Below are 16,080 nucleotides of genomic sequence, written 5' to 3' on the forward strand. Positions count from 1 at the left end.
CTGTCCCAGCTCCTGCCAACCTAGCAGTTTGAAAGCACACCAGTGTAAGTAGATAAATAGGTACCATGCACTTTGGTTTCCGTCATGGTGTTCCATTGTGCCAGAAGCGGTTTAGTCCTGCTGGCCACATGAGCTGAAAAGCTGTCTGTGGACAAACGCCAGCTCCCTCGGCCTGAAAGCGAGATGAGCGCCACAACCCCATAGTCGCCTTTGACTGGACTTAACTGTCCAGGGTTTCTTTACCTTTACCTTTTATCTATTATGGGGGTGAGAATGGGGAGGTAAGGAGCTTGAAGGGGGCTAATTAGAAGGGGAAAATGCTAAAGGGGAGAGTGCTAAGAAGCCCCTTCCCAGGATTGTATTTTGCAAAAAGTAGTGATGGGGGCTAATTTGAAATTGGGGGAGACTGAAATATAGACTCCTGAAGTTCAAAAAGGCTCATCCTTTACCAAAGAATCATAGCTCAGTAGTCGAGCACAAGTATAGTGGGCAGAAGATAAAAGGGTCCACCAGCAGACTCACTTTCCCAACTCCAGCTCGGTTTGGGAGAAAAGCATGTGGGTGCAAGCAGAGTAAGTGCTCAGTATACCCTCACAAAATTTCCTTTCTCTAAAACCTGGACCCCCTTTCCCTATTTTGTGGATGACTGGACTAATTGGGCTTAAGCAAATGGGTCTCCTTCCATCGGATGTAGATTGTGTCTATAATTATTATTATCAAAAAAGAATATGGGGAGACTACAGAGAACTATACATTACATTTCTAAAGAAAAGTCACACAGCTGTCTGACCTAAGGAAGAATGGCTTTGGGAGGTGCTGGTTTTGAGTGGAGATGTGTTGGGGAAAAGAGTACTTAACCCATGTCCTCTGTGCAGCTTCTGGAATTGCTTCCTCCAAGACTACTCCGTGCCCTCCCCATATTGCAGACATTTGTAGGCAAATGCAAAGCTCCCTGTGGAACTGTTGGATGAGGTGGGAAGCAGCAGCTAAGTGGGGTTATAGTGGAGAAGTGGCTGGCAGGGAAAGGGATAAGAATTCCTCCCCAGGCTGATTCGCTGCTTAATATCACCCACACCCAAAGCTACGTATTTTTCGCTCCTTAAGACGCACCTGACCATAAGACACACCTAGTTTTTAGAGGAGGAAAACAAGGAAAAAAATATATTCTGAACGAAACAGTGGATGTATGATTTTTGTGGTTCATGCTGTGTCCACAGACATGATATTTGATTTGACAGTGAGTTTGGGGTAGCCCAATGCAAAAATCCTGAGAATCCATGTGGATCCGTGCTTTGTAACCATGTTTTTGCGCCATTGCGGTCCCACGAAACAGTGGATGCATATTTTTTTTGTGCCGGCTGTAGCCATGGACATGCTATGTGATCTGATGGTGAATTTGGGGTGACCCAATGCAAAAATCCTGAGGATCCATGTGCTTTTACCTCCCCCCTCCCAGGCAGCCCCCTTTATCGCTAGCGTCCCTTATCTCGCTCCTGATCGCTTGCCGATCAGCTGCTCAGCGGCTTCCTTTCAACACCCCCTTCCCTCTTTCTTAAAAAAAAAGCATGATCTGCTTTTCGCCCCTGGGCAATTCGGCTCCAGGGACCATGCATTTGCTGCATAAGATGCACAGACATTTTCCCTTACTTTTTAGGAGGAAAAAAGTGTGTCTTATGGAGCGAAAAATACGGTACTTTCCTCCTGCTGCTTTTGTTTGATGTGCATCAAGTTCTGCCCTCAACCTTTCCTTCCTGTTTCAACAGTTGCTTTAGCTTAGAATCATAACGGCCCTGTATTTAGGGCAGAAACAGACACCAAAAATGTAGGTTAATTAGTATGTCATGTGGTTCACTGAGCAGCCAGAGAGAATTGATTTGTGACTGCGTTCTGTGATTGACATTTTCCCCTGTTTCAAACTTTTGGTTTTAAATTATGTGTCAGGGAACATTTGCTGTTGATGGATGTGTCAAGCCCTCTCTGCGTGATCACCACTTCAAGCTGCTCATTAATTAAATATTGGTCTTCTTGCATGTTCGATACAGTGCCAATAATAGATGGGAATGTGTGACAGGCTTCAAGAAAGCAAGTCACTAACATGGTGATTATAGCAGTGTAAGCCCTTTACACCCTGTTAATATTTAGAAGGAAATGTGAATAGCTTTGATTTCTTCTACTTCCAAGTTTTATCTTCAGGTCTGTATTTATGAACTTGCTACAGATGTGTCATGGTTGTCCTCCTTAGCCTGTTTAGATCCAATATAAACTCAGCCCATTGTGTTCATGGTTTTTTCCCCCTGCTACGCATGGGAGTGCAGATCCCACACTGATGCAAATATCTGCACGCATTGATACCTCTTACCTAATGTAATGACACACTGCCAGAAAACACTGACAGAGCTGCTTGCTGGTGGCTTTACCTGTGCCTGGCAACAAGTATTGCCGATCAACATGCAAAGCCCAAGGTCTGTCCTTATCATATGCTGAGCAATGAGACAATGAATAATATGAATTAACAAAAGCTGACTGGCATGCAGTTTGCTTCTTTTTATTTCAATGTCTGTCGTTTCCTTACTTCCTCCCAGCTGCCCAGTGGGCACAACACTTGCCCCACCCCCGGGCACCAGCAACCCACGCTATGCCACTTGCTTTCTCCCCTTTTCAACAACACTTAAAGGACCAATTCACCCTGTTGCCTGGAGTCAGTTTGCAAAGCCAGCCTCGGGCTTAGGGATGGCTCATCTGCACATGGTCTATATACCAAGGGTAGGGTGTTGGAAGTACAACAGGAGAGATCATTCAGTTAGTAAACTAAGGGTTAATTCTGTCAACAGTCAGCCAACTGGTGTGTGTGTTGCTGCCACCTAGATCAGACCACTTCAAGTAAGTCATGCCTTGATTGGCTGTATAGTTTGGACAGTTTCTCCCCTTGCATGTTTTCCTGCTATGAACAACTCCTGACCTAAAAAAGACCAAACCGCTTTGTTTATATTTCCTTGTGTTATACATTGTTCTTTACTCAGTAAAATTTTATCAATTTATTTTCTGTCTGGACTCTGTCTGCATTATTCAAACGATTCCACTAACATGGGGGACCTCGGGCCACATCACCTATACCTAAACCATATTTTACCAGCTCTGCATTCTCAAGTGCTTTTGCTTGACCAAAAGGTGTCTTTTAACTGTGAGAATGCCTCTTGCTTGCTTGCCTGGATGGAGAGAGATACATGTGTGCACAGGAGCCAGCTCCTAGGGGCCAAGGTCCCTTCCCCCCTCAATAAAATATTTGAGAGTCCCCCCCAAAATTGATGGGCATTGCCATTTAAATGGTGTGTGCATGCCATGTCTTGAGATTGATTATACAGGGCATGGCTGCCTTGAATCCCCCCAATATTTCACTCAAGTTGGCACCACTGTGTGCATGTGTGGAAACCTTTGACTTCTGCCTGGCTGGAACGTAGCCTACTGTAGAAAAGGTGGGAATCAGTTGCCTTGCTCACTTTTGCTTCTGACCACCCCCGGAGCTGGCATGTGGCCACCCCTGTAAGTTTGTCCACAAGAGAATGCTGCCCACCTCTGGTCTATCTGCATAAAAGCCTGCAAGTGTCAGCCCAAAACCCACAGTTGACTTCCAGATAAAAGCCGGGCGCCTGCTGTGCACATCATACTGCATGTGTGAAATTACACTTGGTTGGAGCATCCTGGCACAGTCTGAGGCAGCAAATGGCCTAGATTGCCATTTCCAAGTACAGTGGTACCTCAGGTTACTTACGCTTCAGGTTACAGACTCCGCTAACCCAGAAATAGTACCTAAGGTTAAGAACTTTGCTTCAAGATGAGAACAGAAATCGTGCTGCAGCAGCAGCAGGAGGCCCCATTAGCTAAAGTGGTACTTCAGGTTAAGAACAGTTTCAGGTTAAGAACGGACCTCCAGAACGAATTAAGTACTTAACCTGAGGTACCACTGTATCATCTCCGCCAGCTTAGTGCTTATGTGCTGGGAAGCCAGAAGAAATGAGAAGAGTCTCAGTTATGCCACAGCTGTAAGGAGTGCAACTGAGCAGAATCCTATGGGCATCTACTCAGAAGGGAGACCCACTCATTCAATAGGACTTACAGTGGTGCCTCACAAGACGAAATTAATTCGTTCCGCAAGTTTTTTCTTCTTGCGAGTTTTTCGTCTTGCGAAGCACGGTTTCCCATAGGAATGCATTGAAAATCAATCAATGCGTTCCTATGGAGACCGTCCGGGGACAGAGGGGAAGCGCCACGCGCCTTCCCCTCTGTCCCCGGACCTGTTTTAAAGCAAGGGAAGGGGCAGCGGGGAGAATCGCTTCTCCCCGTTGCCGCCCCTTGGTTCAAAAGGGGTCCGCGCACGCCTTCCCCTCTGTCCCTGGAGATTGCGGGGCTGGCAACGGGGAGAAGCGATCTTCTCCCCACCGCCCCTTGCTTCAAAAGAGGTCCGGGGACAGCGGGGAAGACGCGCTGCACTTCCCCGCTATCCCCGGAGCTTGCGGGGCAAGCTTCGTTTTGCAAAGCAAGCCCATAGGGAAATGCGTCTTGCGAAGTGGCTAAGAAAACGAAAAACTCCTTCGTCTAGCGGATTTTTCGTCTTCCGAGGCATTCGTCTTGCGGGGTACCACTGTACTCCCAGGTAAGCATGTAGAAGACTGCAGCCCAAGGGTCGCAATGAGCCTCCTCTAAGCAGCAGTTTCCTTTTCAAGACATTTCCATAGCGGAAACAGACTCCCCAAGAATGTTGGCACCCCAGATGGTTGGTTGATCTACTTCTCTAATGAGGGCAAAGAGACATCAATCCACAACATGTGTGTCTTCACAATTACTGAGAAATTCAGGGGATGTAGTCAGTTCTAACAGGAAAAGCCTGTTTTCTCAGATGTATTAAAAGATCAGAACTCTTGCCAGCCTCTGATGTGTTGTCAAAGCAAGATCTCTGTGAAATTTTAATATCCTGTTTCTGAAAAGTGCAAAAAGGAGAAGATATCAGGCGGGGGCGGGGGGAGTTACATGAAAACAGGCACTTGTTAAAGAAACATTTCTCCCTCAGAACCACCGGCAACTCAGTTGGTTATGTATGCAGAAACAAAAAGTCACCCTGCCTCATTCTATTAGAGGAAAAGCAGACCAAAAACAAAAGCCTTAGATTCTGCTGCGTTTTCTTAATTATCTTCCAGTCGCAGAACCTATAGTTTGAGTTTATATTTAAAAGCACATTAAAAATAAGTAAATCTGTGTGTTGTTTTTGAAAAGCAGCTAATTGGTAACCTTCTACAAAGATAATATCACTGCTGCTGCATGCGAGTTATAATGAAATAGCTTTTCAATCTGTTTATCAGATACTGTTTAAAATTAGCTCCCATTGCTCATTGCCACACATCTGCATCAAGTGTTTAGAGGCATGACCCAAAGCCCATCAAACTCAGGTATTTGTCCCAGTAACTTCAGACTTCAGTGCAGCTCAGAGCATTAACCACAGGGCATTGCCTTCCCTAACCACCCACGCAAGCTGGCGCCTCTGGCTTGCCCAGTTCTCGTTCAGCTGCTTTGCAGAGTTTCACCCACCCCAAAGTGTTAAGAACATAAGACCCTGCTGGATCAGGCCCACGGGCCATCTAGTCCAGCAGCCTGTTCTCTCAGTGGCCCACCAGATGTCTGTGGGAAACCAGCAAGCAAGACCCAAACACACTAAGACCACCCCTTCCTGTGGTTTCCAGCAACTGACATTAAGCAGCATTGGGGACTCTGACCATGGAAGCAGAACTGTTTAATTATTATTTGCTGAGGTTTAATTTTACTGTTGACTACAGTGGTGCCCCGCAAGACGAATGCCTCGCAAGACGGAAAACTCGCTAGACGAAAGAGTTTTCCGTTTTCGAGGTGCTTCGCAAAACGAATTTCCTATGGGCTTGCTTCACAAGATGACAATGTCTTGCGAGTTCCTGCTGGTTTTTTCCCCTCCCCCCTTTTTCTAAGCCTCTAAGCCGCTTATCAGCTGATCCGATCAGCAGATAAGCCGCTAAAAGCCGCTAATAGCACTAATCCGCTAATCTGTCAATGGGCTTGCTTCGCAAGACGAAAAAACCGCTAGACGAAGAGAATCACAGAACGGATTCTTTTTGTCTTGCGAGGCACCACTGTATTAGATTCGGATGGATTGTTGTATGTTGCTTTGTTTGATATAAGTTGCTTATTGTGACTTTTATATTGGATCAGATTGATACTATTAATGTTTGTTTATGTTTCAATATGCTTTTTATTAGTTTTCTTAACAAACAAACACACACAATAAATGTTTGTTTTTGTTGTTATTATTTTATTATTTTGGTTAATTTATTATGTTCGATGTTTTATGATTTTTTTATGTCTTGGAAGCTGCCCAGAGTTGCTTAGGCAACCCAGCCAGATGGGCGGGGTATAAATGAATTACTATTATTATTATTATTATTATTATTATTATTATTATCTCTTTGATCATTCTGGTCACCCTTTTCTGAACCCGAAAGTCCTACTTCCTCTATAAAGATGGTTCTGTTCTTCTGCAAACAGTTTGTTGTTGTTTAGTCGTGTCCAACTCTTCGTGACCCCATGGACCAGAGCACACCAGGCCCTCTGTCTTCCCTGCCTCCCGCAGTTTGGCCAAACTCATGCTGGTAGCTTCGAGAACACTGTCCAACCATCTCGTTCTCTGTCGTCCCCTTCTCCTTGTGCCCTCCATCTTTCCCAACATCAGGGTCTTTTCCAGGGAGCCTTCTCTTCTCATGAAGTGGCCAAAGTATTGGAGCCTCAGCTTCAGGATCTGTCCTTCCAGTCTGCTGATACTTTTCTACTGCACTGTACTGGGGTGTGCTCCCCCCCCCCCCGGCTACATAAGGACCACCACTCAGAGAACTAAGATCTTTGTTAGTGTATATCAGATGTGTTCCAGCAATTCTATATGGGGCCTCTGAGGTCTTCCACAGCAGTAATCTTCTCATCAGCAAAGAACATACTCTTTAAGGATTTGATAATTATGCTAGTTAACAGCTGCTAGAATAATAATTGCAAAGCCTCGGAAGACTTCTCTTCTTAATCTCCTTGGATTCTGGTATCGAGAACGGTGTCAAATTGCTTTAATGGAAAACTTCGCCCATAAGGTTAAAGTGCAAAGGCATGGGTGGAAGACAGATAACTTTCCTACGGTTGTCCACAAATCTATGGAATCTGTGTCATTGTTGAAAGGCACATGCCACCCATTCTCTATACATAAAGAATGAACACTGCTTTTGAACCCACTGATATAGCTTGGGTTAATTCTGCTATGCATTTCTTTATATAGTGAAGGTATTTCACTATTTATTTTATATCCTACCCTCCCTCCCAGGACAGCAAGGTAGACAAAGCAGTATTTCTATTCATTCCTTCAGCTTTTGCACTGCTGAAAATTGCCCTAATATAGCATTCTATTCCCAAAGCAGCAAGAAGCAGACAACTGTATGTTCTGTACAATGGATGTAAAAAACCCCACGTTTTTGATTATCTCAGTATATCACATTTTCATAGATAGATCTCCTGCAGACAGTTTTGTAGAATTAAGGAAACAAACTTACCTGAATCTGGCATACTCTTGTGGCTTCTTCTTCCACGTACAATTCTGTAGTTTCCCAACTATCTGCAGATAATAGTCTTCAGAATATCTGAAAAGATTGAAATAAAAAGAGACATGAATATGCATCCAAAGCATAATTTTTTTGCCCTTTAATACATGGTGTGGCATAGACCACATCTGTGTCATGCGTTTTTAGCAGCCTTATAGCATTTTAATAGCCATGTCTTCCCCCAAAGAATCCTGGGAACTTTAGTTTGCAAAGGGGGCTGAGAATTGTTAGCAGCAACAATTCCCACAGAGGTTTAGCAATCAATCCCTTTTCCCAGGGAAACATAGATGAAAAGCTGCTTCTTGATCTCAGAAACAAATATGTAAATGTTGGTTAAAAATCCATGCTGCTTTGAATGGCGCAGTTCGCCATCTTGATTCCAAATGGCAGTCAATTCTATCTAAGCATAGATGAAAACCTGCTCCTTGACCTCAGGAATAATAATGTAAAATTTGGATATATGGTATCTGAAGAGGTGTCCAGATGTGTAGAAATCAGACAGACAAACCACTTTCCAAAATACACAGCAGAAGATGAGCAATGGTTTTGAGCAGGCAGGTAAAAGGTCAGCAAGTGATGTGAGCTCTTCCAGCTGGGCATTTCCAGCTGAGCAACATGGACATTGCTCCACAGATCTCCACAGTATAATGGAATTGCTTCTGAAGAAAAAACCTGGCAGCCCTACTTGAAACAGCCTCTCTGAAACACACATCTCTTCCCATTTGTGCCACAGATAATCTCCTCCTTGTTGAACCAGGTTTTTAAACATTTATGATGTTTGGAGAGACAGGCAAGCCTTGTGAAGCAACATTCCACCCTGCGCTGCCTTGAATGTTCATTTATTTATTTCTCAGGCTCTTTCAACAGCTTCCCTTTTGTGTTCAAGGCTGTTCAATATTTTTGTTGCAAAAATGAATGTTTGTCTGCCGAGACGCATTCTAAGCAGAACACCACATTCAGATGCAATGAGCCTCAGTGGCAAAGGCCTCACAAAGATGCAAGCCCTTGAAATGTTTCACCCCTTGATAAAGCATCTTGCAAACAAGACTTCATTCAGCTTTGAAAAACAAATATTTAGTGTGTTTGCTGCCAGTGCTAATTCCATTTGTGCCTTGAAAGTGCAGCCATATTGAGTCCAGTGACACTTACTTCCAAGTGGGTACATACCCTCCAACATTTCTCCGATGAAAATAGGAATGTCCTATTCAATCATCATCACCATCAGCATCGTTTTATTATTTATACCCTGCCCATTTGACTTGCTTGCCCTATCCACTCTGGGCGGCTTTCAACATATATAAAAACAAAATTAGTCATTAATTTTTTAACAAGTTCCCTTTACAGGGCTGCCTTCAGATGTCTTCTAAAGGTTGTAATCTACTTATCTCCTTGGCTTGGGAGGGTTGCATAACTCCATACTCTCCAACATTTTTTTTGATGAAAATAACTTATTTTCATTGCACCCCTTCCAAAAATAGTGCAGGGTCCTGGTTTCCCAGCTCTAAAATAGGAGAGAAACATTGGTATACCTGGGGAGGTTCACACATCTTACCCTATCCCAGCTCCCTGATTTCAGCAGCTTCCTTTGATTGGGATTAAGGAAAAGATCCATTTAAAAAGAAAAGGAGGAAGGGACCAAGAAAAGCTGGACTCCTGAATACATATACTGTAAGTTGTCTAAGTTGGACCTGTGTACATTTTTCAAAGTAAGGGTGTGTGCAATCTTATGCCCCAACAACACTGTCCAGGGACTCAACGCTAGGAGACCACCAGGAATCACTCACTGCTGGAGCAACTCTGCTGGCTAGCAATAAGTAGCGTGGGAGATTTCAAGAGCAGAGTGAGACCCCTCAGATCCCACTCACAAACACTCTGGCAATTATCATGTTAAAGTTCCCATCCTTGGCAACCCCTCCAAACGACCGCTGTTCTCTGACACACCAGCTACACAGCCAGGATGAAGCAAGTGACTCCTACCAACTGGAGCCAATAATGGAACACCTACAGCAGAATATCAGCCCCAGAGAACCATCAGTGAGATGATGACAATTTCATGCACGAATCACTTCCTGTGAAACACCCTGAAGTAAAAACAAAAACCTAAATAATAAACCATATATATTCATTCATTCATTCATTCATTCATTCATTCATAGGCCAATGCAGATAATATTTTATTTTTTAAAAAATCTTCACTGATAGTTAAAAGGTAAAGGACCCTTGGAAGTTTAAGTCCAGTCAAAGGTGACTATGGGGTTGCGGTGCTCATCTCACTTTTCAGGCCGAGGGAGCCGGTGTTTGTCCACAGACAGCTTTCCGGGTAATGTGGCCAGCAGGACTAAATCACTTCTGGTGCAACGGAACACTGTGACGGAAAGCAGAGTGCATGAACATGCTGTTTACCTTCCTGCCGCAGCAGTACCTATTTATCTACTTGCACTGGCGTGCTTTCAAACTGCTAGGTTGGCAGGAGCTGGGACAGAGCAACAGGAACTCACTCCATTGTGGGGATTTCAACCACCAACCTTCTGATTGGCAAGCCCAAGAGGCTCAGTGGTTTAGAGATAAGGCTCGTTGAAAGGGATGGTCTTCAATAGGGACTGAAGAGACCATGGAGATGGCACCTGCCTGGTATATCATGAGAGGGCGTTCCGGAGGGTGGGTGCTGTCACATTCAAGACCCAGTTCCTACATTACATGGAAAGGGTTTTCCTGATGAGATGGGATCTGCAGGAGTACAGTGATCGGCTGGGTATGTAAAGGGTGAGATCATCTGAGATGACAGGACAGGTGGCTGCTCTCTCTGCCTTGAAGGTCAGGCACCCTTACAGCACATATAAAGATAGCAGGTCATGCAGCCTTAAAGCCAAGAAGCGAGGGACTCTGCTGAATAGTTTTCTTTCTTCTTTTTGTAAAAGGGACACTTAGCAAAAGAGAGACCCAGAACAAACAGGATGAGCAGAACAGAATTGTTCTTAAAATAAACATTTCAGTGTAATAGACATTGACACATTGTAGCTGATAGACACATCCGAAGAAGATTTCTTAGAACAACCCCCCTCCCCCCAGTCATTCCAACTTAGCTGATTTTACTAAGCAACCACTTACATTAAAAGTATGGTTATATTAGCTGCAGGCTGCAGTTCAGCCAGGGAGAGACAGAGAGAGAATTAGTTGGCTGTGGGGGAAACCGCTTGACAGTTCCATTCTTTGATGCTGAATATCATCATATACCACAACATAATTTCACTTAGAAGATTGAGGCCTAAGGGGAAAATCTTGATAAATTAAGGGGAAAGACTATAAAGCTGATACAACAGATAGGACACTGTGAGTGTGTGTGACTTGGGGCAATTATGCTGTCGAGGGGAAACTCCTGCACAGTTCTAAAAGCAGACTTCTGCCTCAGGACATCAGCAAGCTGGAGATCACAAAATGAGAACAACTGTCAGATTCTGGAAGAGATGTCATTGGACTGGCAACATATTAAAAAGCCACAGAACCAATGTCTAGCTCTGAAGCACATCAAAGCACTCCGTTTAGATGCCAGCTCAATGGTCACATGAAGGACCGAGAGAGAGAGAGAGAGAGAGAGAGAGAGAGAGAGAGAGAGACTAGTATAATACATGTATGTTTGTGGACTGCTCCAGGGACTCCATGGGGGGCTGTAAGGAAGGGTATAAATAAATCTAATAAATAAGCAAATTTATTCACTGTGAGGGAATAGATCCTGAAGAACAGAACTCAGAAGATGGATTATACCATCTCATGCTCAAGTAGAACATGATATGGATAACAGAGATTAATCGAAAAAGGTTTTTGAAGATTCTTGTTTAGTGTGGAAGTTCGACAGCTTCAGAATCCTTCCAACTATGTAGCATTGAGCCTGTAGAAGTATCTGGCATGGTCACACTGTCCATTACGTTTAGTGCGGGGATACACAGTGGTACCTTGGTTGTTGAGCTTAATCCTTTCCAGGAGTTCGACTCCCGGAACTGTTCGAAAACCAAGGCGCGGCTTCCAATTGGCTGCAGGAGATTCCTACACTCAATCGGAAGCAGTGGTACCTCTGGTTGCAAACGGGATCTGTTCCGGAGGCCTGTTCGCAACATGAAAAGAGTGCAACCTGCAGCAGCGTATCTGTGCACGCGTGGGTTGCGATTCGCCACTTCTGCGCATGCGTGTGACGTCATTTTGCGCCACTGCGCATGCGCAAGCGACGAAACCCTTAAGTAACCCTTTCCGGTACTTCCGGGTTGCCACGGGACGTAACCTGAAGGAACGTAACATGAAGCGGACTTAACATGAGATATGACTGTACAACTGCATAGACTAGGGAGCAGACATTAGCTCAATGTTGGAGAACATAATTTGTCTCTTATCCCTTGTTACTTTCCCTTGCCCCCACCCCCCGTTTACTCCTTGGCTCTCTGTTTCCTCCTCCATTTCCTCCTCCATGCTCACTCACACATTCCCACTCCTTTCTCCATTCCAGCTCGTCTCAGTCTCTCTTCTTCATTCTTCTTCCTTTTTCCTAGCTTCCAACTCATCCATATGTCAGTTGACCTGCTCCTGTTTCTCCTTCTCTTTCTCAGTGGCTGGGACCCACATCAAAGGCATCTCTTGACCCCACCTGTATCCTCCACCAGGCTGAATCATCAGTACCTTCTTCCCACTTCATCCCTTTCTGTCACCTTCCAGCTGGATCACCCCAACGTCTCCTCACACATGATTTTATAGCAACATCAACTCTTGAATGAAACTTAAGTTCAGAAGGGCAACTGGAGCCCTTGAGCAACAAATCTCTCACCCCGAAGATGCTAACTGGAGATAGAAGCGTGATAACCTTGACACTGTTCTGTTCCCTCTCAACACTTTCTATCCCTATCCCTCCAAGTCCCATTTATCCTGAGGTTTAGAAGTGATTATCAGCACCATTTCTGCTTCTGCACAGACTCCTCGTCCTCAGCAATAGTCCTTGGTTGAGTCATCATCACTTCTGTGGTGCAAAAGTTGAATAAAAGGAATTAAGAGATCAAAGCTTCTTGCAACAACAGATGCAGCAGCACCCACTTAAATTTACTTACTTTTACCCAACTTCTAATAATTAGTTTTTAATTAAAGATTTTCTTGTGCAACAAACAAACAAAATAAAACTAAACTTAAAAAGTACATATATAGTGTTTCTACTTTCCATTCATAGAATCTTTTTCACAGTTTGTTTGCTTTCAGTTTGAGACACTGTAGTCATATACATAGTGCAGTTGGGGGGGGAGAGGAGAGAGAGGGGGATAACAATATTTCATTCTATTGCAAATTCTTTGTTCAGGGTTTTTGTATCAGCATCACGTGGGTAGGTCCTTTATTTACATATTTATTCATTTTTGTGGGCATTGCAAGAGATTGGAGGGTCCAGAGTTTGGTTGGTTGCATTCAGTTGGTTGCAGTGTAGTTTGGTTGTATGTGTGTGGGGTGAGTGCGTGCTGAGTCAAGTTAGCCATATTGATTCATATGCGGTTGGTAGGGGGGATAAGTCATAATCTTCTTGTGCTGTATATATAATGAAGGGTGAAGGCATCCTCCATTGCTTGCCCCCATGCTAGTGAGCCAACAATTTTTTTTTACTTTTGAGTTAACAGAGGCTTCCAAACTGGCTGTTTATCTGTAGTCAATGGCAGGTGGTGGAGAAAACAGATCCTTTTTTATATATATAAAATTTTTATTGGGTTTTCACATTTTTTATAGACACACAAACAAAAAAAAACAAACAGACAGAAAAAACACAAAAACAAAAAAGGTATAAAGTTCCAAAAAAGAAAAAACTTATTTTCATAACCCTAGTCTCTGACTTCCCCCCACCCCCTCCCTTGCATCCCTATTCCCAAATTTATATCAGCAAATTATTATTTTCTCAAAATCTTAACCATCTCAATAGTCCTTTTATAAAGAAAAACGATTGTTCTAAGTTGGATCTCAGTTCTCTTCCATCGATTTCCCATTTTGTCTTTCATATCGGTCATATTAATCAATTTCCATTATCCTGAGTGTTGTTAAAATTACATCTTTCCCTCCCTCCCATCCCCGATTTGCGTCCCTTCCCAATGTATGTCCAAAATATCAGTTCTTAGCCTGGATTCCTCACGTCCGAGGCTCTCCCATCTCTCACAGTCCCTCTCCGCCGGTCTTGTTGGTAATCCTTTATATCTGTCATCAAATCCCGAAAGAGCTCTATCACAATCCATCCATAGTCTCTTACATACAACTGCTGAGGAATTTCCACAAGGCTTGGATCTTTCAGATCATAGTCAAAGTCAAAGTCAGAGTCAATGTGGAGGCCCCAATTGTATTTCTTTATTTTAAATTCTTGAATTCCATAAGCTTCCAGGGCCTCCACTTTCGTCTGTTGCATCTTTCGTAGATTTGTTGTAGATTTAATCCAATAGTCTCCTTGCTTGTATTCCACAGATGTCAAATTCTGGTTAGTATCTTCCAGCTTTACTTTCTCTTTCTCTTGTTTTGTCTCCTTCTCTTTAATTATCACTTGAAGTTCAGCTGTGGGTTCTTTCTCATTCCAATCCTCCTTACAGTCAGCAGAGCTACTTGTTTCTGTAGTGAAGGTCATTATGTGATTACTCATTTCTGAGATATGCTCTTGTAAGGTTCCCACCAGTGAGAACATCCTTTCGATTTCAGCCAGTATCTTTCCATCCACAGCCATTGTAATTCCACAGAATTCCCCCTAGAGGGAATCTGATTCTTTAACGTTACTCTCTCCAACAGTCCTCTTTCTTATTTTTATTACTTTGTTTCCAACAATTTAAGTTCAATTGTAACACCTTTTAATCCAAAGGGGTCTTAAGTAGCAATTTTCCCTGTATACTGTATATTTGACAGCTTTGACAGCTGTCAAATTCTTTGCCTACAGGCTCCAAAATAGGACGCTCCCGGGCCCGGGGGGAGGGTTGTTTACAACAAAAAAAAGGAACTTCCAAAACTCCACTCTCCTGCACAAGATTACTTTTCTTTTTGCCAATCTTGGAAGTCAATGTCTTTTTTAAACTCACCCTTTGCAGGGCAGGCTCTCCAGCTTAGTTCTTACGTCGTTGCTTTAACTCGTCTGCAAGGTGGGGGTGCGGACTTCCTTTTAGCACACCCCCCGTTCGTCTCTAATTCAAGCAAAAAATTCTTAAAGTCCAATTTCCCTTTACTCACGGGTTGCTTTTTTTCAGCCGAATTTCAAGGAAGGAAGTCAGCGCTCTTAGGTCATGGCTCGCGGCTTCGCTCAGCAGGGGTAGCGATGGACTCTCGGTGCCACGCCACCCCCCGTATCCCTTCCGCAGCCTTTAAAAAGGCTCTTCGCGGATCAGGGGGGCGCTTGAGGCACCCTCCGAGTCTTCAGTCCGCAGGCTTCCGCGCCTGCGGTTTTAAGGGTCCCCGTGTCGCTGGCACGGCAAAGACCCGTCCCCCGCTGAGCCGATTCCCTCCGGAGCTCGGAGGGAATCCGCCATTTCCGGATCGCGCCAACCCCGGAAGTCGAGAAAACAGATCCTAATGTGCAATAAACAAGATACCTTTAAGTATTGTATTGCTTTAGAAGTTTTACTGTCAGTCCACAAAGTCCCTCCAATTGGGCAGGACTGAGAGTTTCGCAAGGTTTTATTGAGGTTGTGTTAGAATCAAGCCTTAACTGCGTGCTGCGCTGCACAATGCCCATTCAATACCAGTTAAACAAAAAGGGGGAAAAGTCTTCAATCTCCTACCTTTCATTTTTGAACATGAAATAGCTCTGCTTGGTCTCTAAGTGCCTATTTGTTTCTCAAGGAGACTTCAGGGCCTTTATTGACAGCTTTTGCAGAAGGAGATAAGCATTTCAGTTTACAGCACTTTTTGAAACTTCTTCATTCTGTCTCCATTGATTTTTTTAAAATAATAATAATTCATGTTTTGAACAGCCAGGGCAGTCATTTTTGTTTGTTATTTTTGTAATTATTTAAGACAGCTGTTCTTTCTTTCTTTCTTTCTTTCTTTCTTTCTTTCTTTCTTTTAAGATGACAATCATTTATCCCATCAGTGCTCATGAGATTACAAACATATTCAAAATGCAACCCAATACGAACTGGGTGTTTCAAGTGGAGTGTTTTGCTTCAAATGTGGGTAGATGATACATACATCCAGGACCAACGTCTCCAGATGCAGCCTGCAGAAAATGCTGCACAAGGGTGAACAGCAGGCGACAATCTTATAGCGATAATGGAGGGAAATAGAACGAAACCATGTAGCTAAACAACTTAAAGGTCATAAAAACTGATCTGCTAATCAGACATTTAAATCAATGGAAATTCCAATTACGTTGGCAAGGATCTACTAGAAGGACACACAATGAATTCAGATAATGAGGAGATGTGTATGAACAAACATAAAATGAAGA

General features: G+C 43.6%; 1 protein-coding gene across 2 annotated transcripts in view; it reads right to left on the reverse strand.

Moving 5' to 3' along the window:
• Positions 1-16,080, reverse strand: part of ST8SIA6 (ST8 alpha-N-acetyl-neuraminide alpha-2,8-sialyltransferase 6) — a 45,053-nt gene that overhangs the window by 13,684 nt on the left and 15,289 nt on the right. For both annotated transcript variants that reach the window (XM_082193227.1, XM_082193226.1), the window contains exon 4: positions 7,605-7,691. In XM_082193227.1, the coding sequence (XP_082049353.1) occupies positions 7,605-7,691 (87 nt within the window). The remainder of the gene's footprint in view (positions 1-7,604; positions 7,692-16,080) is intronic.

Source organism: Podarcis vaucheri, assembly GCF_965113315.1.
Source record: "Podarcis vaucheri genome assembly, chromosome: 12".
NCBI classification, from domain to species: Eukaryota; Metazoa; Chordata; class Lepidosauria; order Squamata; family Lacertidae; genus Podarcis; species Podarcis vaucheri.